This window comes from Macrobrachium nipponense, chromosome 41 (assembly GCF_015104395.2).
Source record: "Macrobrachium nipponense isolate FS-2020 chromosome 41, ASM1510439v2, whole genome shotgun sequence".
In the NCBI taxonomy this organism is placed as follows: Eukaryota; Metazoa; Arthropoda; class Malacostraca; order Decapoda; family Palaemonidae; genus Macrobrachium; species Macrobrachium nipponense.
Genome location: NC_061102.1, coordinates 25,914,915 through 25,939,300, shown reverse-complemented (window position 1 = coordinate 25,939,300; position 24,386 = coordinate 25,914,915). Strand labels below are relative to the sequence as shown.

At 42.2% G+C, this 24,386-nt stretch overlaps 1 protein-coding gene across 1 annotated transcript in view; it reads left to right on the top strand.

Annotated features, from left to right (window-relative positions):
* LOC135212806 (transcription factor Dp-1-like) overlaps positions 1-24,386 on the top strand; it is a 185,900-nt gene that overhangs the window by 9,292 nt on the left and 152,222 nt on the right. Inside the window, exon 2 of the mRNA XM_064246577.1 lies at positions 5,301-5,391. Within this exon, the coding sequence (XP_064102647.1) occupies positions 5,301-5,391 (91 nt within the window). The remainder of the gene's footprint in view (positions 1-5,300; positions 5,392-24,386) is intronic.

The following is a 24,386-nucleotide window of genomic DNA, read 5'->3' as shown; positions in this document are numbered from 1 at the left end:
CCCACCACCAAAGGTGGGATTCAGCTATATATATATCTGACAGGTAAGTTTCATGAACAAAATGATATTGTAATGATACAATAAAGCTTGTTCATACTTACCTGGCAGATATATATAATTAAGTACCCACCCACTCCCCTCAGGAGACAGTGGAAATAAAAATTATGAATAGAAAATGGGAATGGTTCCTGATACCCACCTCCCAGCGGCAGGATTGGGTACTAACCACCTGACTCCCACTACGTGTGTCGTAAGTTTTTTAATTTCTGTCGGACTTCGGGAAATACAGCTATATATATATCTGTCAGGTAAGTATGAACAAACTATTGTATCATTACAATATCATTTTTGGCTAAGAGAAATGATCAGGAATGCCTACATGATAGAGGACAAGGGGTCAGATAGCCAGGAGAGGGCTAGGGCTCATGACATTAGAGGCTTGAGTGCTTCTTTGGCATTCAAGAAGAATATGTCTGTGGAGAAAATTCTGAAAGCTGGTGTTTGGAAATGCCAAACGACTTTCACTTCCTTTTATTTAAAAGACGTTGCCCATAGATCCTTGGATACCTTTTCCTTGGGTCCAGTGGTGGCGGGCCAGCAAGTGGTATAGCTCATTCAGTACCCCTGACGGGTCAGTTTGTGTCTAGTCTAAGTTGAAAGTATGAAAGTAGAATGAATGGGATGACTGGTCTTTTTTTCTTTACTACTTTTCTTTCTGCTCCTTTACCTACGGGCAGTATGAGGGGGAGTACCATCATGAGCTGGAACGGACTAGATGCAGGTAAGGTGGTTAGCCATACTGTAAAGTTATGTTAGAGTGTTAGCCATACTGTAAAGTTATGTTAGAGTATAGTATTTTTTTCAGTAGCAACACACCCCTCTCGGTAATAAGGAAGGGAGGGGTGATGGTAGATCCAGATACAAGGGACAAGAGTGGTTTATGAGAATGGAGGGTCCTCTTTTTTCCCCAGTTTGTAAACCATGGCATGATACCAGCACCCAGTGAAGGAAACCAATAGATTTCCTTATATATTTGGTTCAAAGGTTTATAGTCCAATCTTTTACAATGCTCCTAATATTCGGAAATGGATTTAGGTGGCAAACTCACAGTCAGTTAGAGACTTATCTCCCTCCAATAAGTAAGTCTATCCTAACGTTAAGACCGAAGGTTTGTTTCGTATATGAACAAATGGCAAATTTGCAACTAATTTGTATTTTTCATAACTAACAAACCTGAGGTCTTAACAGTTAAAGGCCCACCTCGAACCACCCCTCTAGCAGTCTAATTGGGTTAGAAGTATAACTGGTGGGTTGGTCACACGACGCCGAGGGCATTCTGGGTATACATGTCCCATGACCTGGTATAGATGGGCAAAAAAAAAAACAGTCCCTAGATCGCACAAGTTGAATTTTAATTCTACCGGTTTCCAGCTTGGCACTAGTTAATCCTAATATTAAGACCTCAGGTTTGTTAGTTATGAAAAATACAAATTAGTTACAAATTTGTCATTTTCTATTTGCCCTTTTCCCAGTTCTCTGTCTGTAACCACTCTACCCAGTTCGCTCACTTCCAAACCCAACATCATAACCAGTCTCAAAATTTTAATTGTTTGTTGAATCGCTTTCACAGCTAGCCATGTCTTTGAAGGTCCTTATGGATGGTAAGAGTGTTTTGGAGCACCCAAGGCACCTAGTGTCAGTTGTGTCTGTTTACCGCCCGGTAGCACCTAGTACAAGTGCAGTGTTTGAGGAGTGGCTACCCGGACCGCTGATTCTCCAAGATAAAGGTCAATGACATACCTAAACCTGGGAGGAGTCAAACTGGTAGCCTAAGGGAGGTCATTGGGGTCTGTTGACAGAATGTATATTTCCACGTTCCTGTACACCAGGAATCACGGAAATTCCTAAGGTTTGTCTAGGAGAACAAAGTGTTCCAATTCTGCGCACTGTTTTGGTCTATCGAAGGCACCACAGTTTGTACAAGAGTTCTACCCCCTTAGCAAAATGGCTAGATTTGGTGTAAATAAGGATATCCTCTTATTTCTATGATTGGTTCCTTTGAGCCCAATCAGAGTTAAAGTGTTTGTAGGACCTCCAGATAACCTTTCTGTTAGCTTGGGCTTTATGATAAATACTTAGAAATCTCAATTAATTCCTACTTAATAGATTATGTATTTATGGATGATAATTATAATAGACACTTGGAGTTTTTGGGTTTCTTCATCCTTGAAAAGAGTAGAATCATGTCTGAAGTCAGTCAAGTTTTTCCTTCTAAATCAGTGAGTCTTCTATGTACATTATCATCAATAGAATAGTTCGTTCACCTGGGCAGACTTCATGTAAGACCGCTTCAGTATTTTTTTAAGAATAAACTGGGACAGGAAGATGGTCCCAGATTCCGTAGTGTTCCCAGTGACTCCCAAAATAAAGTTACGGTAGATCTAAGTTGGTGCAGTGTAGAACGAAGAATTTTGGAAGGGAAATCCCTCATTCCAGTGAGCCCCAACATAGACTTTTATTCATGCATCGAAACTAGATTGGGGAGCAATCTTATGAGACAAGGAAGTCTTGGGGAAAGTGGTCTCAGTAACAAGAGAATTGGCATATATATGTCAAAGAATTGAAAGCAGTACTCCTAGGACTTCAGTACTTCAGGTCGGAAGTATTCAACAAGGTAGTAACTGTACACTCGGACAATATGACTGCCTTGTCTTACATAAAGAACCAAGGGGAACACACTTTTTCCCTTTACGAGGTAACAAAATATCTTTTGGCAGATCGAAATCGAACCACCTTTCTGACTCGATTCATTCAGGGAAAACTGCATTCTGGCGGATGAACTGAGCCGCTAGAAACAAATCTTGCTGACAGAATGGACACTAGACTCAAGTTTGCCTGGATCTCCGGAAGTTATGGGGAACATTGATCTTGGATCTGTTTGCCACATCAAAAAACCTTAGGCTTCTCCTCTGCTTGCTAGTCCCAGATCTGGTTGTGTGGGCAATAGATGCAATGCTTCAAGACTGGTCAGGCAAACACCTCTATACCTTTCCACCTCTTGAGTATGATCAGGCAAGTAATAAACAAATTCCAGAGGTACCAGAAAGTGTCCATGATTCTAGTAGCACCCTTTTGGCTGACAAATGAGTGGTTCCTAGATCTGATAGAACTCCTAGCTAAGTTCCCAAGACTACCGCCTCACAAGACTTGGCTTCTTGAACAACCCCATTTTTGGCGGCTTCTTCAGGGTTTGTCTTCTCTGGCCTTGACAGGGTTCTTGCTATCAGAGACTCCTGTGCAAGAAAGGCTTTCCAAGACCAGCTTCTCAAGCTATCGTCAAGTGCCGACGATACTCCTCTGATAAAGTATATCTGGCAAAGTGGGCTATCTTTTGACCTGTGTTGATGCATAATTGTGAAACATGGCCCATGAAAAAAGCACAAGAGAGAAGGATGAAAGCTGCTGCACTGGAGATGATTGCAATGGTTTGGGCATGTTATAAGAGGAGAGGAGATTCTGTATGTAAAAGAACCATGAACATGGAAGTACCTGGAACAAGGAGAGGTAGACCAAAAATGAGATGGAGAGACAGTTAACAGGGACATGTAGGAGAAGAATGTGAGTGAGGTTATGGTGCATGATTGCAGATGGAAAAGACTTTACAAACAACGGCCCCATATAAAGATGGGAAAAAATTAAGTGATTTAGGTCTTTTCATGATCAGGAAGAATACAAGTAAGGATTTCTATGTTTATTTTTTTTTTCCCAGATAAGTTTTTTGATATCCATTTCAAATATTTGACCACTGTAAACACACAAGCATAGCACATTTCTCATTTCACCTTAAACAGAGAGGAAAGGTTTCCTTGTAAATGTCTTTTAACAAGGAGTAGTGCCATCAGGTGCACCATAGGCATTACTTGAGGTTCTTTACAGCATACCCTTGGCCCCTGGCTGCAAATCCATTTTCTTTTACTTTACCTCCTTTCATAATATGTTTCTTCCATCTTAATACTTTCCAAACCTCTCCTAACAGTTGATTCATAGTGCAACTGTGAGGGTTTTCTTTCTGTTACACTTCCATACCTTTTACTGTCAATTTCAGTTTCAGTGCTGACTGACCTCATAGGTCCTAGTGCTTGTGGCTTAAACCCTATAGTATTCAGTTCAGTTCATAACTAGGGTTAGTTGTTCTCTGCTTGCCAGCTTGGCTATGGAAAATCTTAATCACCTGTATTCTGTTGAGAAATTCTTGGCTTGCAGAAGTACTTACCTGCATTTGCTGCAGAATTGTATGAAGCAACTGATCACGCGTTATACGAGTATATGATTTAATAAGAAATTGAAGGAGGATCTTGTTTAGGGATTAGATGACAAACCTTGTGTGTGACTTCTGCTGAGTGGCATATTTGTGCTGAGTATGTGAACTTCACAGGATTCTGACTTGGAAATGTTTTTGAAATGGATGGTGTGCTTCTGGAACTACAAGCATTGTAGGATCAGTTGATGGGAGACTGTGGCATTAACGAATAAAAACACAACCTTGATATTAAGTCAACAAGCAAGGGAATAGTCTCCTTCACGTTGTAGGTTGGCAATGGAGGTTTTTATGTAGACGGTTTGCCACCTAACAGCTATCAGTCAGATGCATCTCAGGCTGTTGGAAATTGTTAGGTGATCAGTTCCATTGCTAGGGGAGGTCATACAGATGGAGTGGTCCCAATACTATCTGCAAAGTGGTGAAACTGAAGTTTTGGGAATCCTTGGTTATTGACATGTTTATGATAATCCCACTTCTTAGGACAGTTATAATCTCTCCTTTGACTCATCCCACATTTTTCCTGTTCCTGAAAAAAAAAAGAAAAAAAAAAGTAATTGCTTACCAAGTGAATGGGTCCATCCTCCTCCGTCTCATTTGTCTGCCACTAGTTAATTTCTTTGTTACCAAGCCTCAACAACAGTAGATTTTGCCTAAGCAGAATCTGGTGGGAATCTATTGTAGGTAGCTTTGGAATTTCCCATTCCATACAAGATTCATTACTATATTGTTTTGGACAAAAAAAAAAATGTTCCAAAGGATTAGTTAGTTGGTGGATATGTGATCTATTCTGAGTGCTTTAGGTGGGAACTTTCTTTGCGATGCATGATAGGTGGGTACTTATCATAAAAAAATTATTGGCTCAAGCTGGAAAAGCCAAAAAGAGTAAGTGCTGTTTGTTTGTAATGGGTAACTGAATTTTGCTGTGATTCTTAGGTGGAGAGACATATTCTTTCTCTTAATAATTTTCTTTTTATTCTAGGGACAAGCAGTGCTACAAACTGGTAAGCTGCCAGCGGGTCAGATTATTGCCATACCTACCAAGCAAGGTCAACACAGCATCCAATCTGTTCGTAAGTTTGGTTACCAGTACATTGCCTGTTACTTGCAATTTCTTAAAAAATTGTCAATGGAAATATGCTCTGTCAGTTCTGTTAGAATTCCCCACATGTATTAAAATAGTTTACAACAAATTAAGACTAAATGCGTCACTAGGTTGAAGCAAGGTCTCTGACTCTTCCACCTCAGCTATCATTGGGCCAGATGCCAACAGATTCCTTGCATTTACAATTTTTGATTGTTTTTAAACCGGTTTCCAATCTGGCTCCAGAAGATTTATCCTAATGTTAAGACCGAAGGTATGTTAGCTGTAAAAAATACAATTTGTTCATGAAACTTACCTGTCAGATATATATATAGCTGTATTTTCTGAAGTCCGACAGAATTTTAAAAACTTCCGATACACGCAGTGGTCGGCCAGGTGGTTAGTACCCATTCCCGCCGCTGGGAGGCGGGTATCAGGAACCATTCCATTTTCTATTCATAATTTTTCTGTCGCCGGTGCTGAAAACACCTGTTTTCAGTACCTCCGTCTTAGGATTTTGGAAACTTCATTGCCGCTAAGTATCCTAATTGTCTTTTGATTTATTTACTTGGATTTGTGGCTAGAAAAAACCCATACGCTATCTTAAATTGACTTGAATTTGATTCATTTTTGCTTAAAATATCTGAATCTAGTTAGGCTAGTTTCAGACGGGGTTGTCTGCAAAGATAGGGTGTGGCTACCGAAAGCTTCGGTAGATCCGCACTTGGTATGTACGAGGAGTATGGGTCTTCCCCTTCTTTGTTGAGATTTGTCATGTAAGGAGTGTGAGACTTTGTCTATTCCGTAAGGAAGAACGTATGATTAGTATGTACGCAATTAATCAGTAAACATGTCTAATTCCGTAAGGAAGACGTATGATTCGTATGTACGCAATTAATCAGTAACAAAAGTCAGCCGGGTAGTGAACCTGCTAACCTTCCTGTAGACTATTTGCCAACCTGTAGTATGGCCTAGGGCTATGAATATGTCTACGAGAGGTGCTCGCTCTCCTTCATTGCTGGGAAGTGCTACTTCTTGTAATTGTTAACTCCTAACCCTGCAGTGTTGCCTTCGGGCCCTAAGCAGTGTCTGTAGAGGAATTGCCCTTTCTCTGATACTCTTTCGATTCGTATCTTAGAATCGAAAGTGCTTGCTTTAGAGAGTAAAAGTGAAGTGCAGAAGTGCAGTGATACCCCATTGTGTAGTGGAGGGTGCGTCAGATCGGCCTCGTTTCGCTCTAGGCCGGGACCTCTGCTTGACTCCAGGACCCAGGGGAGGAGCATGTCGAAAGCCTAAGGAGGGTTACAAGGAACCCCCACCGATCTGGCGTGCCTTCGGCAGTTTCTGATGAAAATCCCCAGACTGCCAAAGTGCGTGCGCGTGCACGAATCCTGAAAGTTTGCTTCTCGTCCTCCGAAGCGTCCTCTCCGTGCAGGGGTTGGAGCTTTCGGAAGGACTCGCGCCCTCTAAATAGAAGCTTTATAGAAGAGGACGCTTCACGTCCTCTCTCTCTCTCTCTCTCTCTCTCGTTATGCGTTTCAGTGAGAAGTAAGAAGGCGAACGTCGCCTGAACTCGTGTCCGTCTTTCCACCGAGAAATACGTAAAAGAAGTCATAGTAGCAGGAAGCTTTTGAGAGCGGACGCCTGGGACGCTCGGATGGACTCCAGGCGCGCGCGGGTGCACGCCAAGTGGACGCCGAGCGCGCTCCAGTGGACGCCGAGCGCGCTCCAGTGGACGCCGAGCGCGCGCCAGTGACGCCGAGCGTGCACCAGCGCACGCCAGGTGTGTCGCCTGGCTGAACGTTTCTGTTGAACTCTTCAAGCTCTTGTTTCAGATTTGGGGGCCTAAAGAATTTTTACCTCTACCTTCGGTGATACCTTCTACCTCACCTGCAAAGAATGTGAAGTAGGCAGTGCTTCGGAGGAAGCTTAAAGTGAACAGACAACTTCTTCTTCGAAACCCAGCAAGACATCGGGTTTCGTGAATTCAAGAGGTCTCTGTCAATTAATATTGCTTTTCCCATAGGTGGATGGAGTTAAGGAAGATCTCGTTTGCTCTACCGCAACCTTTGCCATTCTGCCAATAAATTTAAGTTGCCACACCGCAGTCAAGACTTTGCGATAAGGCAGTTACGGGTTTATGTAAGGCTCGATGTCTGCCCACGTCAGGACTCTCGGCAACGTTCAGTAGGATTCTTGCAAAGGCACTCATCAAAAGGACGCTCTTCAGGAAAGCGCAAGACAGGACTTCCTTTGCCATACTGCCAATAATTTTAAGTCTTTAGCAGGCATTAGTTGTGATACGGGAGAGGAAGCTGGTTGGAGAGTTTCTTCCTCTTCCCAGGATAATTTTCCAAGCTTTTTAGCCCATCTGAAAGGGTTTTTCAGATGATAGATTTTGTTAGTTTCTAGTCGGGACTACGCTGCCGAATTGAACATCGTCGTTCTACTTGCCGTAAGCCCAGTCTCTTAACAGGATTCTTGCCCCTTCCTCGTTTGAGACGGGAATCGGAATTAAATGCTCGACTCCCTGGATTACGTTTTGTCAATTCAGTGACTTTCCCCCATTGACAATATACTTTCGTTTTGTCAAGTAAGTGGGTATCCCCTCTTTGACAAACTATCTCTTTGTCCCGTAAATGGGTTAGTTCTCATTGACAAACATCTCATTAACTTGATATTGCGTAAAGCGAATAAGCTCTATTGACAAGATTCGGAAGAGCTCTCATTCGTCATTCGCAGACTCGTACAAGAAATAGACTTGTAGACTACGTCAATGAACGCTTATGTCCAATAACATAAGAAGCTTGAGCTGACTGCTTCGACTGCTTCGATTCTCTTAAGTTTTGTTCATGAAACTTGCCTGTCAGATATGTATGTAGCTGTATTTCCGAATTCAGCTATATATATCTGCCAGGTAAGTAGAACAAACTTTATTGTGATATAATTTCATTTTTTGCCTTGCGTTATTTTACTTCTGGTTGGTTCAAGTCATAACGCTTGCTGTAGTTACTCTTCGGATGGCAACCGAGAGGTCTATTGTCTATTTTAAAGGACATTTAATCGTTACTCCCTGCAGCCTTCCAGGAGTTTCCGATTTATCTTTTACCGTTGTATGGTAGTCTGACGACACAAACGCATCTATATATTTAGCGTTTTCTGTTACGCTTAAATATACCAGCTTGAGAGTCTTCTGCTCAAAAAATAACGGACCTATTTCTTCGTAGAATAGGGTAGCTGGCAACCAGGACAAGTTAAGAGACAACGTTCGTAAGCTGCTTGCTGCCTGCTGTCACGCTGTGTCTGTCCTCCAGACCTCCAGTCCAACCGAGCCAGTAACAGATCGTGCGCTGTCATGCACGGTAGGTTACGTCTTTCTCTCCTGCGGGATTGACTGACTAACCGTATCTCTGTGCTGACGGTTACGTCTCTCCTGCGGGATGACTGACTATCTGTATCTCTGTCCTACATCACGGACTTTAGCCTAAGATTGAGGGGATTTCTTACGTGAATGAATAAACGTTGCATTCGTTTTGCCTTACTATGTTCAACAGAGTTATCTCTTAATCCTTTCGGTGCTCGTTACCGCACGATATGGAACTACGAGTCTACCGCAACATTGCACTTTATTTGCTCTCCTGCTTAGGCAAAGCGCAGCCTTATTTAGGGAAGTAAGCATACTCGGGGAGGGAATGGATGAGCTTGCTGGGGACCATTTCCTTCCTGAAGAAGTTTGTTTCCCCGAATAGACTGCAATTCAGACCACAGTTTTTTCCTACCGGGAAACTGAAAAATTATTCTAGATTTAGGAATGATTCTGAACATCTCTCAGTGCGTCTATCACCTGAGGTGATAGATAGAAGGTGCCGGACATCTGGATAGGGTTTCAGATGTCCTGGATCTTAATCTGAAAGAAGTAAAAGCGATTCGGTAGTCCCTCCAGTCCTCGAAACGAGTTTTTTTTTGGGAACCAGTGTCCAGATCAACTCTGATATTCCACAGCTCTCTCATATCTTAAGAAGTATCTTCTCTCGGTCCTTGTTCGAGTTTACGAGAAAGAGCCTATTATAACAACAGGCGTAAAATATAAACGATCCTCTACAGGGTTCGTTACAGGATTGCAAAAGTCCGTACGAATCGTCTCGATCGACGCAGCAACTATTCACTTCCGAGTGGAATCTTTCTTAGAAGTAAGTTGAGAGTTGTGTAGACTTTAGGGACGCCCTTCATTCTTCTCTTCGATATGTTGAGGACGAAGAGGCGGGCTTCTTCTCTGCGCCCTTAGTCCCGATTCCTCGGGATCGACGTACCATTAAACGCCATCCTATGATATTGAACGGGGATGGATGTTTAGTCTCTTTTCCCCCTTTTCAATCGCTTATGAAAATGTAATAAGAGGATTTATGACGTCACAGGGAGCGACAATGACGCTGATCGCCCCATGTTGGCCTTCAGAATCCTGGATTCACAGAGGTCACATACTTCCTAGTTCACTTTCCAAGGACCTTTTCCGAGAGAGTCGGTCTACTCTAAACTCGAAAAGTACCTATAACCTCTCCGCTCTGAGGTCTGACTACGTTCAGACTATCGAGATGTTGACAGGAATAAGATTACCGTCTTCCATTTCCGTCTGAAGAATGGGATAAGCTGGCAGTCACAACTATTAAAGAATATGCAAATATGTTGTGGAATCTCGAAACTCGCTCACCATCTACTTTTTGTGCTCACCTGTTTTCTCGGAGTCAGACACTCGTGCGAGAATCAGGCTTTTTTTGTTTTTTTTTTTTGGGACCATATAGTAGCCCTGAGTTTCTTGTTGACGAAGTCGGTTGCGTTTATACACCCCCGATGATCGTGTAACATGAGACCAGGTTGGACTGTCAGGCATTCTTCCTTCGGGACTGAATCGCCTTTTTGCTCCTCGCTCCTTTCTCCTGGCACCAGAAGCTCGAGTCAGGAGTTGATTCGCTGACGACGTTGGGTTGCGTTGATACACCCCCAAGGTTTGCTTAGATTGAATCGCCCAGGCAGTCCAGACACTCATCCTTCAGCGAAGAATAGTGCCTTATGGTCTTCAGGGTACAGCCTTGCTGTCCTGATTCGTCTGACTGGTCAACTGGTCGGTCACCTGACTTTAGTACAGACGGACTGACTGTGCATGTCCAGATCGAAGCTTTCAATATGGAACTTAGACGTAGTCTGAAGTTCTTGATGTTAAAGCATTCGAACCTCTCCTACCTGTTAACTTCTTGCATGTGATCAGGAAGGCCTTCTTCTAACCACCCTAGAATAGACAAAGAGGGTTAGTGAAATTTTAAGCCATCGTCACAAGTTTTGGCTTTAGAGAACACAAGGCGGTGTGCTCTCTAAGCCTTCCGTTGTGGCCTAAGAATGGAAACCCGTTTTGTCCTTGGACCAGGAGCTTGGAAGCAAGGATGGCACAAGTTAGTGGGCAGGAGCCAGAGAGAGTCCTGTGCCCTGTCGGGTCTCTCAAGTTTTATCTACATAAAACTCAAGAAAGTCGAAGTCATTCGGGCAATCTGCAGTGTTCCGAAAAAGACCAGACTTGCCCATATCGAAGAAACACCCTGGCTTTAGTGTTAAGGAGTTCTTTCAAAAATGCTCCTTCATTGTGTTTGCACAAAGATTTGAAATCTTTTTATCTGAATGCTCACGAGGTGAGGGCGCGGCCTCGGAAGCATTTCAACAGAGCATGGCACTCAGCAACATCCTGAGTACCATGTTTTAGCGAAGCAACTCTGTGTTCACTTCACACTCCCTGCGAGATGTGAAGATGGCATATGAGATCTGCTGCTCGCTAGGGCCATACGTGTCTGCAGACACAATCTTGGGGGCAAGAAGTACCACTCATCCTATCCGGTAGAAAATGGTTAGGAAGAGCTCTTAATTTAGTTGATGAGTCGCCGACAACGGCGACTTCTTAAACTCTTAAGCCTTAGTTAAAACACCTTAACTTTGGCTAGGTTGGTCAGGTGGTGATATATATATATATATATTTATTTTACTTCTTAGCCCTCATGGTATGGTCAATATGGTCTAGTCACGTCGTGGTCTCGCCCCTGTTGACAGATCATCTGGAGTGCACCAGCTATATAGGTCTCTACCTCGCTGGCAACTCTAGTAGCACAAGCAGACTTACGTGGCAGTAACCATGAGCCAGCTATGCTAACAGGTGGAACCAAGATGTAAATCACTGCATGCATTTGTTTCCTAAAATCCTTTCTATTCTGTCCCTTCCCACCTCCAAAGGTGGGATTCAGCTATATATATATCTGACAGGTAAGTTTCATGAACAAAATGATATTGTTATGATACAATAAAGTTTGTTCATACTTACCTGGCCAGATATATATAATCAAGTACCCACCCACCTCCCCTCAGGGGACAGTGGAAATAAAAATTATGAATAGAAAATGGAAAATGGTCCTGATACCCGCCTCCCAGCGGCGGGAATGGGTACTAACCACCTGGCCGACCACTGCGTGTGTCGGAAGTTTTTAAAATTCTGTCGGACTTCAGAAAATACAGCTATATATATATCTGCCAGGTAACTATGAACAAACTTTATTGTATCATAACAATATTCATATTAAATAAATAAGAATTTGTAAGTTTTAATTGTTTAACTCAATTTTTATTGCTTATGCACATTAACATAAATGTTTTTCTGGTTGCTGTTATATAACAGTTGAGATGAGGTGATATTTGAACTTTTGATCATTTTATTCATTACAGATAGTCCTTAGCATAAAGAATATTTTAATTTGAAAGTCCTTTGCTTAAAGAATATTTTAATTAGAAAATTCATAAGCATTCCATAAAGCATGTTAAAGTGATACTAGGCACTGCCTTAAAAATTGGGGTAAAATTTGGGTCTCTACAAAAATAAAAAAGGTTATTTTAAGCACAGACCATATGTCTTTTAAAGAATAAATATGCAAAATACTTGTCTTTACCACAGCACAATCATGATGGATGCACAAGATGAAACGCTCATTACCTGAAGCTTAAGCTAGGGAAGTATCACACAGGACAGGAATAGATAGCACACAGCAATAAATGAGTTTATCGTTGGATGAGTCTGTTACATGCTTGACTACTGATCTCAAGGTCTGGGTTCAATTCTCTGCCCTTCCAACACAAAATCAGAGGAATTTTTTTTATGGTGATAGAAATTCATCTCTTGTTGTGGTTCGGATCCCACAATAAGCTGTCCCGTTGCTACCGGTAAACTAGTTTTGTATCTAATCCTCTGGCAACCCTAGGAGAGCTGTTGATCAGAATCAGCTCAGTGGTCTGTAAAACTAGATATACTTAGGTTAAATGTACTTAAGTCATTAACTTCTGTTTGGTGGAAGCTGCTCCTCTTTCTTTCACTAATTATTTTATCTAATTTAATTAAGAGAGTCTCTATGCTAGATTATTTCTTGACAGCTGAACTTTGGTATATCAGGGAAATACCTGACATTAGATTGGTATGTTTTAAGATATTGTATGGACAGCTCTTGAGTTGCATTGTATTCTATGAATGAGCTAAGTTTTTATGATCAGTATTGGTGAGTTAGAATGGTATGTAAAGATTATATGTCAGTTTTTAAAGTTAGTCAGTATTTTATTGTTATTTTTTTGCATTTGTGAAATGTTGGTGTTATTTATTGTTCATATGCGAACAAACCTTTAGTCTTAACAATAAGATAATTTTTTGCGCCCAGCTGGATCCTGTTAAAAAAACAGATGAAAGCGAGGAATCTTGTGATATCTGGCAACGCATGCATAAATCGGGTGAAGAGTGGTCAAGGACCACTCACCTACGCCACCGCGTCAGTCTTTTCTATAACTGCCCTGGCAAGAGTTGTTGTTAACCTCTCTGGCCCTTACCTGGTTCATTGCCCGTTTCGCTTGTGTTTAGTGTGTTTAGTGTGTATGTGTGTGTGTGTGTGTGTGTGTGTTTGGCTGATATTATGGCTTCTTCTGTTCCTTCTTGGCCTTGTCAACGTGTGCGCCCCGGAATTCCAGGTTTTCCGTGTTCTTGTTTTTTGGCTTCAGCGGCGACCGATCCCCACATCACTTGTAGTAGGTGCTGTTCTAATTTTTGTACTATAACGAATCCTTGCACGGAATGCTGGGCATGGCCTAAATAGCAGTGGAAGTCGTTTTATACCAAGAGAGAGCATCGGAGGGTTTAAACTCTTCCTTCTTGGGAAGGTTTTTCGCCTCTTCCCGATGCTTAGTCTCCTGCAGTATTCACCCCCCATAGTAGCGTTGTTCCTGTTTCTCCTTCCTTTTCTTCCACTGATTCGTCGCTGGAGGTATCGGGAGGCCACCAGGCTGATTTTTGTAATGTCGCCCCTTCTTCTTCGGGAGTTAATTTGATTCCCCGGGAATTGGGATGCTTTTTCATCATTCTCATTTATTCCAGAGTCAGAGGACACCAAGATGGTGACGATTTGGAAAACACTCGGGCTAGGGGTTCCCCCGTCCTTGGAGGGGTAGCTAGTGCCCTTTATGGAAGCTCGCTAACCCCCTCCTCAGGCTGGCCAGGCCATCCCCCCTCCTCCCGGCCTTGTCTTCATGGGTAGCCGAGGCCAGCCATCTTGTATTGCTCCACCAGTGACTGTTTCCGCTTCTTCAAGTCGTAGGGAAGCCGTGGCGTCAGCCCCGTTGATGACGTCACTGGATCTGTTGTGTATTCCTCTGCCAGTGGCGTCTGATTCCCCTTCACACCAAGGGGAAGCCGTGACGTCATCACCACTTGTGACGTCACTCCCAGTCATCTCCTCTGCACTGCCTCTCTCAGCTGTAACGTCATCTCTGCCGCCAAGTTCGCTACATCTCCCTTCCATGTCATCGGAGCCTTCTCTTGCAGATCAGTCTGAGGTTATATGCCCGGCAGTGCTTAAGAGGTTGGACTCTGTTTTGGATGCTAAGTTGGCTACCTTTTCGGTTGGGAGGACTGGAAGAAAACGTGTTGCTTCGTCCCTGCCTCCTGCGAAGAGATCGCATAAGAAACCAGTGCTGTCTTCCTCTTCCTCTTCCCCCTCGATGCCACGTTAGCATATCAAGCGTTGGAAGGCTACGGACTTAGCTCTTTCTTCGCCTACGAGGGAGGAACAACGCGGACGTGTTCTCGAGTGTTGGTGTTTTGGAGAGTGTTAGTGTATCTTTCCGTGTACAATCTGCAGTGGCTGTTTCATCCTCTGCATCGAATTGCAGGCATGTTGCAACCTCCCCTGTCCATGCACATAGCGAGTGTGTTGCAACCTCCCCTGTCCGTGCACATGATGCAAGTGCTCCTTCTCCAAGGCCTATTCGTCACCATAAGGATCTCAAGGCACCTGTCAAGAGGTCGATGGTGTTGAGCGCGGAGTTGGTGCAGCAGGAGTGTTTGCCTGCCCCTCTCACTGGTGCTTCTAAGAGTTCGACTCTGGGGGATTCTCCTTCGATCTTGAGTGTTCGGGATTCCTCTCCAACTCATGTTCGTATGTCTGCCACGCCCGTGACCATTCACGGACATGTTAATGAGTCATCTGTTGGAGGAGTATGTCGTGATGTTCCTAGTGTTATAGTAGGTTCGTCGTCTCGGGAGCCGATGCTTGGACCCAAACCAGACAGGTTAGTTGATGTTTTGGGCTGTTTGGCTGCTGATCCTTCCATTAAGTTTAATGGGTAAGGTGCCTTAGAGGAGCCTACACATCCTTCTCGTCGTTGGTCTCCGTTGCCAGAGCAAGAGGAGGGAGACACACAAGAGTTTTTGTCTTCCTTTTCGGAAGTTGTTGATCTTATTCGTGGGTTCAACAATTTGGAAAGTAGGACTCAGGCTCGGTCGTTACTTACTCCTTGCTTGGAAGACTTAGCGGGAGGTACGCAGGATCCCAAATCATCTCTTCAGCTACTATCCCCGCCTCTCAAGAGGCAGGAAGTACTATGCTACGAACTCTGCATTTTTGATGTCGTGCCATCTTAACCAAGACGTCATTCGTCTGAAGCCGGGATTGACTTTGGGGCAGGTGAGATCGGTGGCTCCATCCTTGTCTCTGCAAGATGCCTCAGCATTGGAATCTACAGCAGCCTCCATGTTGCAGATGGTTTCTTGGCTGGACTTCTGTTCAGTGGTCATTGCCAGGATAGCTTCTTACAGGTTCCCAGAAGGGTTGGTGAGTGCATCCTCGCTTGCCAGTCTGTTGCAGTCCGGAGGCAAGGCGTTTTCGTATATGACTCGCCTTAGTGTCAATTTATGGGCTAACCTTCTTCTGATTAGAAGAGACGCAGCTTTGTCTAGGATGAAGAGATCAGTTGACACGGAGTCCTTGCTGGCATTGAGGAACAAAGATCTGTTGGAGTCCCAATATTTGTTTCCTTGGACCGAGCTGACACCAAGACAGACTGGTGCACCAGGCCGTGTCTAAGTCGGAGTCTCGTCCTCGGAGACGTCCGGCTCCTCCTCCTCCCCCTGTCCAGCATTCCCAGATCTGCTGTCGTCGTTGTCAAGAGGTTCTGAGGGAGATTCCCCCTTGGCGACATCTGTGTCGGCCCCATGCGGAAAGGTTCCACCAGTTAGTAGAATCCATGTCTCTTCACAGTTGGAGGCTATCAAATATCTCCTCCAAGCGAGAGGCTTTTCTCAGAGAACAGCAGGGCATATGTCCAGCAGTCTCAAAAAGTCAACCTCCGCGGTTTACCAAGGCAAATGGGCGATCTACTGTGATTGGTGTCATAAACGGGGTTTTTCTCCACTTGCAACCTCTAGCGAATAGCAGAATTTTTAACCTTCCTCAGGGAGGAGAAACGTTTGTCCGTTTCTGCCATTAGAGGCTACAGGGCAGCCTTGAATTTAGTGTTACGCCTTAGAGGTATTGACGTCTCCTCTTCCTGGGAACTTTCCTTGCTAGTTAAGGGGTTTGAGCAGTTGAGTTCTCCTAGAGAGCTCAAGCCTCTTGACATGGGATGTTTCCTTGGTTCTCAAGAGCTTCACTAAGAGTCCATACGAGTAGCCCAGAACCAGAAGGTGCTAAGCGCCACCCCGACCAAAACCGATATTATCACAGAAAACGGTCCATCATAGGCACAAAAGTTTTTCTCAATTTGGATTTGGCGCTTTCTGGCCTTGCAATATGGTAGAAAATCCCTCAAAAGTCAATGCAAGTTTTGCCTGAAAAATTTGTAGCGCGTGGCGGTTAAATTCTTAGAACCAGAAGGTGTCATCTCGCATCCCTTCCCTTCACCACTCAGTCCAGAATCCCCGGGAAAGCGGTAGCCAATCACAGTGCTTCGACAATGAGTGAGTAGGCGTCTCAGCCAATCATAGCGCAATACGCTTTCCTGAGCCAATCAGCGCACATGAAGCATAGCGTCACGGGATGCGGCAGAATGTAAACAAAACTTACATGTTTCAGCAGGTCCGCGTGTTTTATCAACATGCGCTCATGGATTTATCCTTTTTTACGCTGTTTTACAGCGTTTCTTCAGTGCTTTCATGACATTGGCTAATATTAGTGATTCGTCATCATCTACCAGTGAACATGAGTGTGATATTGCAGTGCGTGGCCCTTCTCAAGGCCGTTAGAGTGTGTAATGTTGCTGTGGTGAGTGCTAAATCGAAAATTTTTATTATTATTAATGATAATGAATACTGTCGTTTTTTTTTTTACATTATTTTGAACTATTTTTGGGTGCTTTTACATTAATATTGTGGTTGGTTTTTATTATTTTTTATGTTTGTATGTATTGGTATTTTTGGGGTATTTTTTGGTATTTTCCTATAAACTTTGATATAATAAACGATTTTGAGCTTTTTTATCTGTGTATTTACATAAGTTGGAATGTTTATGATGTATTTCCATTGATATTATTGTTGTTTATTATTTTTATGTTCTTATGTATTTTTGGTATTTTTCTGAATTTTCTGTCATTTTCCCAGTATTTTCCAATAAATATGGGCATTAATAATGATTTTGAAATGTTTTCTGTGTACTATTTACAAGATTTAGAACCGTTTTATGATGGAATTACATTGATACTGTTGTTTTTTATCATTTTTTATATTAGTCTGTATTTTTGGTATTTTTTTGGTATTTTTCTAAAAGCTTGCAAATCTGACACTTACACACAAAAAAAATTATGGTACTATTTTGCTTTAAAATGCAACAAACCCCATGTTAATACCTATTATAGTTACCGAGCTGTGATGTTTTAACTTTAACTCGCAATTACTCTATTTTTAAAAAACTGTGCTTAGCACCTTCTGGTTCTGGGCTACTCATATGAGCCCTTGTGTCGCTCATCTGACAGGAACTTGACGCTCAAGACAGTTTTCCTTCTGGCCTTGGCATCTTCCAAGTGGGTAGGAGAGCTCCACGGTCTGAGCTATGATGGGAACACCAGGGGATGGGGGTCAGTGTCCTTCGAATTTGTCCCAGAATTCGTGGCCAAGACCTAAAATCCCTCTGCACGATGACAGGCTCACTTCGTTTTCCATTCCATCACTGAATAACTTTGAGGGTGGTGATGCTCAAGAGCTTTTGTTGTGCCCTGTCTGGGCCCTGCGTTGCTATCTTAAAAGGACTCGACACCTTAGACCAGGCTGCCACAGACTTTTTGTTAGCACAGGCTGTACAAGAAAGAGGTGTCTAAGAGTACTATCTCTTTTTGGATATGAGAAGCCAGCAGACAGGTATACTTGACTCTTGATGATTTCACCACCACGTCTGTGTAGGCTAGAGCGCATGACGTTAGGGGTATTGGTCACTCTCTGGCTTTCAATAAAAGAACTTGGCTGTACATAGAGTGCTGAGCGCTGGTACAGTGGTACCTCGACATACGAAAGGCTCAACTTACGAAAAATTCGAGTTACGAAAGCAAATACGAAGATTTTTTTGGCTCTACATACAAAAATAGTTCAGGATATGAAAGGTGGTTGCTGTAAAGTCCCGAGATTTGCCCGGACCACCGATAACAATTTTCAAACTCGTGCCGCCAACTGAGTAGACTTGCCATCATCCTCCCGCTCTCCATTGGTTTCCTGATGCTAGGCACTGCATAAGATCTTGCTCTCATGTTGGTCAGCATCTCTCCCATCGTGTATATTTGTAGCGGCGTGCTTCTTCGGCCACTCGGCAGCAGCATCGTTATCATAAGCACGCAGAATTTGTTCGTTCCATACGATTTTGATTTTTAACTTAAATTCGTTAGTGATTTCGTTGTAGTACTACTTTATCGTGTTGTGTGAGAACTTTAGTACATACGTATACTACATAACTTAATTACGTACAAAGATGGAGATTATCAATAAGTATGAAGCTGGCATACTGTTGAGTGTGATCGCTAAGGAATGTGGCCGAAATCTGTCAACGATAGGCACCATCCTTAAGCAGAAGGAAGCCATCAAAGCAGCTACACCTTCTAAGGGCGTGACTATTTTGTCTAGCAAGCGGAGCCACGTGCACGACGAGATGGAAAGGCTGCTTCTAGTCTGGATAAAAGACAAAGAAATCGCTGGCGATACGATAACCGAGACAGCAATCTGCCACAAGGCCAGCACTATTTATGGCGATTTGATTGCCCAGGCCGAAGATGACGGAGGAGAAGGGACATTGACACCAACCCCAGACTTCAAGGCTTCTCATGGGTGGTTTGAAAAATTCCGGAAACGGACTGGCACCCATTCGTTGGTGCGGCATGGGGAGGTGGTCAGCTCGGACACGAAAGCGGCCGAAGCCTTTATGAAGACGTTTGACGAGATGACGATCAAGGAAGGCTACAGTTCTCAGCAAGTCTTCAACTGTGATGAGACTGGCCTTTTTTGGAAAAAAATGCCTCGTCGGACGCACATCACGGAGGAAGAGAAGAAGCTACCCGGGCATAAGCCTATGAAAGACAGGCTTACGCTCGCACTTTTTTCGAACGCCAGTGGGGATTGCAAGGTGAAGCCCCTACTTGTGTATCATTCGGAGACTCCTTGAGCCTTCAAGGCCCACAAAGTGCTAAAGGAGAAGCTTCCAGTGATGTGGAGGGCTAATGCGAAAGCCTGGGTAACGAAACTTTTGTTCAAGGAGTGGGTAAATCTGTGTTTTGGCCCGATAGCGAAGAAATTCTTGAAAGAGAAGCGCCTCCCTCTGAAATGTCTGCTGTTGTTGGACAATGCCCCTGCTCACCCTCCTAGCCTCGAGGAAGATATCCTAGCGGAGTATTCTTTTATTAAGGTTCTTTATCTTCCGCCTAACACCACCCCTCTCCTCCAGCCCATGGACCAGCGAGTGATATAGGACTTCAAGAAGCTGTATACGAAACATCTTTTCAAGAAATGTTTCGACATCACCGATACCACAAACTTCACCTTGCGTGAATTTTGGAAGGTGCATTTCAATGTTGTGATATGCATCCAACTCATCGATCAAGCTTGGCAGGAGATTTCGAGGCAAACCTTGAATTCTTCGTGGAGGAAACTCTGACCTGATGCTGTATCCACCCAGGACTTCAAGGGATTCGACATGGGCGAAGCTGGTGCAGATTCAGAAACAGTTGACGATCCTGAAACTGTTTCGCAACCAGATCTTGACGAGATCGTTGCACTCGGCAAGTCCTTGGGGCCGGTTGTCGACGAGGACGACATCAATGACCTTCTCGAGGAGCACCAAGAGGACTTTACGACAGATGACCTGAAGGAGTTGGAGGCCATGCAACATAACATCGTTCAAGAAGAGTTCTCTAGCAGCGGCGAGGAGGAGGACGACGACCCTATTACAACGGCAGAAAGAAATTAAAGGATGCAACTAGCTGCTTTTCATAAGGTGCAATCATTTGTAGAAAAGAGACATCCCGAAAAGGCTTACACAGGTTGTATGCTTGTGCAGTTCGATGACGTTTGCCTTGGATAGTTATTTTTTAAAGAGGCCTTTTGTAGGAGTAAGCAAAAAGGAAGATCCAATTGATACTACAAAAAAACAGAAAGTTGAAAGTGGTGAAGAAATTGAAATTTTGTATAAAAAAAAAAAAAAAAAAAAAAAATAAAAAAAAAAAAAAAAAAAAAAAACAAAAAAAAAAAAAACAAATAAATAAACTAAACTAACTAAATAAATAAATAGATTATAAAAAAATTATAAAAAAAATATAAAAATCAAAAAAGAAAAAAAAAAATTAATTTAAAGTTTTTTGTAAAGTTTAGTGTTACGGTTTTGTTAATGCGTTTCGTAAAGTTGGTCTATGTTTCTTGACATTTTTATAATAGTTTCGTAAAGTTAAGTGTACATACTACGTAACAAATTTTCTGCCGTTTGTCCTCCTCCTCTGTCGCCACTTTCGGAGATAACCTCACTCGAAAGGTAACGTTCCACATTTTACTACATACGTACGTATGTACATATGGTATTTCTTGTATACCATGTACACTAATACACTTTATGTAGAGGTACATATTAGTAGTACATATTAAGTTAGGTATTGAATGGTCCAAATTGTTGTATTTCATTGTTATTGGCAATTTAGCTTTATTATAAAATACTGGGGTGTTTTTGTAGGGCTTTGAACGAATTAGGCAATTTACATGTAAAATGCGGTTCAAGATGTGAAAAGCTCAGGTTACGAAGGCTGCCTCGGAACAGATTAATTTCGTAAGTCGAGGTACCACTATACTTGGTTACGCCAGGTCATGTTCATCTCTTTCTATCTTACGGATGTTGCCCACAGATCTGCGGACACATTTTCCCTGGGTCCTGTGGTGGCTGCCCATCAGGTTGTGTAACTCATAGTTGCCCTTAACAGGGCACTTTTGTATCTTACCTAAGATGATTGTGTGGATGAGAGAATGAGTGAGTTGGCGGGTCTCCTTTCTCTTGTACCTTTCCTTCTTCCTTCGGGCGGGTTAAGGAATAGACACGTCATTCGCTGGACTGGTCTGATACAGGTGAGTAAGGTAGTCATACTGACAGTGTGGTTGTTTAATATACAAATATCAAACCCTCTATTCGGTAGCATATGCTCCACTGCTTGGCAAGGAGGAGTTGGGAGTAGTACAAACCCTGGTGTATTGGTTTGCTATTGGACAGTCAAAGTTTCTCTTTGGTTCCCTATACAAAGATTCTCCCATATATTGTATGCCATGCAGAGTCTGAGTGGTTAGATATCAATTTATCTAGCTTCTCAACGGGCTTCAGTCCCCCTCCAGAAGTCATTTCTTCTGGAAGCTGGACTGGTGGGCCAGCCCCCAGCCAGTTTAGAATGTCTTGTACCTCCCTCCAAGTATGAGTCTATCCTATTGTTAAGACTGAAGGTTTGTTTGCATATGAACAAATGACAAATTTTGTTAGACAATTTGTATTTTTCATACCTACAAACCTGAGGTCTTAACATTATACTGCCCGCCTCTGGCTGCCCCTCTGTGTTAAGACATCCTGAGTTGGGAAAGACTACGTGGTGGCGTAGGTGAGTGGTCAAGGCCACTCTTCATCCGATCTACGCATTTCTTCTTCTTCTTTTCTTTCTTCTTCTTCTTCTTCTTCTTCTTTTTAAACTGGATCCAGCTAGGCGCTAGCCATTATCCTATTGTTAAGACCTCAAGGTTGTAGATATGAAAAATACAAATTGTCTTAGAAAATTTGTCATTTTACAAAGTTTATAAGAAACACATTTAATTTTTTGAGATATTTTATAACAGAACATTTAATTTTTTGAGATATTTTATAACAGAACATCTTTGTTTTGAAGTACAACCATTTGTGTTGTGATGTCTTAGGAAGTGATCATAGGCTGCAAGATGGCGGCCACAGGAGGGAGGAAAAAATATAAACAAAACAGATGAACCAGCTAGGCATGTTAGTGTGTGCTTTAATTAGAAAGCTCTCTGTGTTATGTTGTTGCTTGTGGGTTGTGTGTCAGGTTTTGTTGTTTTTATGTTCTTTGAAAGAGGAACGTAAACAAGTAGGTAGATTACATGATTGTAGCATATTGGAAGGGTTAGGCTAGGAAAATATTCAACTGGTAGCAGTGTGTTGTTGCTTCAAAATGGACGGATCCAACGGTAAACTCTGGGAGATGAAGTGGAGAAGGGATTGCCTGAAATTTAGTGGGATACAAAGTGGGTATAAAGGATGGAGAAGTCAAGTTGAAGATTGGCTTGTGGTGTGTGGAGAAGAAGTGAAATGTCCAGGAATAGAGATAAGAATGAGCTGAAAAGGAAAAGCCTTAGAAGTAACCAAAGTAATAGATAGAGATGAACTGAAGGATAAGATGGTTCAAAGATAATTTATATCCAAACTAGATGAAGTGTAGCATCTAAAGGATATGCTAATGGAAAATTACAATAAAATGAAAAACTATTTTAAAATAGGAAGATAATCTAGTGAAAAGATGAGAGATTTTCTAATTAGGTATGAAAAGGCAGAATCAGTGTAACAGAGTAATGGGGAAAAGCATGCGTGAATGAGAAGCTGAGGGTTTTCATGTATTAAAATAAGCAAATCTCGCAAAAAATAAAAAACAAATGGTATTAGCAGCTTGTGGTCAAGGAAAGTTGGAATATAAAACAGTGTCACAGATTAATGAAAAGAATATTAGAGGGATTAGGGAATCAAGAGGAAGGGGGATGGTGGGGGTCAGAAGGCAACTGAATTCTGGGAGAGAGAGATAGGGAAAACCAGAGACATCATGAAAAATGGAACTGAGGTATGGATGAAAGAAATCCTATAAATAAAGAAGGGAAAGCAGAAAACAGAAACTGGGCAAGAAGAAAAAGTTTATTATAGGAAGATACTAAGAGTCAAATAAAGTATTAAAATTTGGTGAGTTGTCATATAAGTCAAAAGGAGTATTGGAAATACCAGTGATATGAATGAAAAACAAGAAGTTTTATTCGAAGACAAATTTTGCAGGGCTATGTACTGTGGTTAATAGGCAAGAAGACCATGAGTAAAATGGTTATGACCATGAATTTGAAAGAAAATTGTCTTATGAAGAAGTATTAGGGGAAATGAGGACATCAAAATATCAAAATGTTATTATATTGATTTATTAGTGTCAAAAATCCTCAATTATATAGTGAACTATATTACTGTGTAAAATAAACAGACTTTCAAACACCTGGAAGGTGTTCCTCATCAGTGTTAACATTAACACATGAACAGTGTTCAAAAGTCATTGTTTATTTTCCTTTGTAACTTACTACTTAGTTGTAGATTTTTATGACAGGTTGTTCTTCATGAGTTTGTGAGTTTCTTAGTGATCTATTATTATTGTACAACGTATGTATAAAAAAAAACATTTTGTGTATATCGTATGTATAAAAAAAGTGATTGTCCTGTTACTAGTACTTGTTTTTACTGTAAGTATATGTTGCCATATATTTTGCTTTCTATGATTTACTAACTGTACTTCATTACAAGTTTAACAGACAGTACACAAGAGGATATTTTATCACTGATGTTTCATCTCTAATCAAATATATACCTTCATAAAATTTACAATTGTCATGTAAAAGAGGCCCCAAGGGGTTGTAGGTAATCTTTCAACTTCTCGTGGAAGGTGGAGAGAATTTATATGTATAAATTGGCCGACTCAAAGTTTTGCACTGTCTGGGATGCTGCATATGTTTTTGTTCATATACGAAACAAACCTTCGGTCTTAATATTAGGATAAATACTCAGCGCCAGCTGGAAACCGGTAAAGTTTAAAATAATTGTGTACGCAAGGGACTATTGGCATCTGTGCTTGGTCATGAGAGATGTGGAGCCACCCACATACCCCACTTTAATTCGTGACCCCGTTAGTTATTTTTTTACCACCTTTAAGAGAGGACGTGCTCAAAAGTAGTTAGGATCAACAGTTCCAGTTTGCCCCAGAATCCGGGATAATGAGTCAATGCAGCACAGGTCATGATGACAGATATATTTCTTAGTCATGCTCAGTACAGTGTGAGTATGCGTAAGAGACCTTCAGGAGGGCCGGCTTTGACTTGTCAAAGTACTCTGTGGTTAT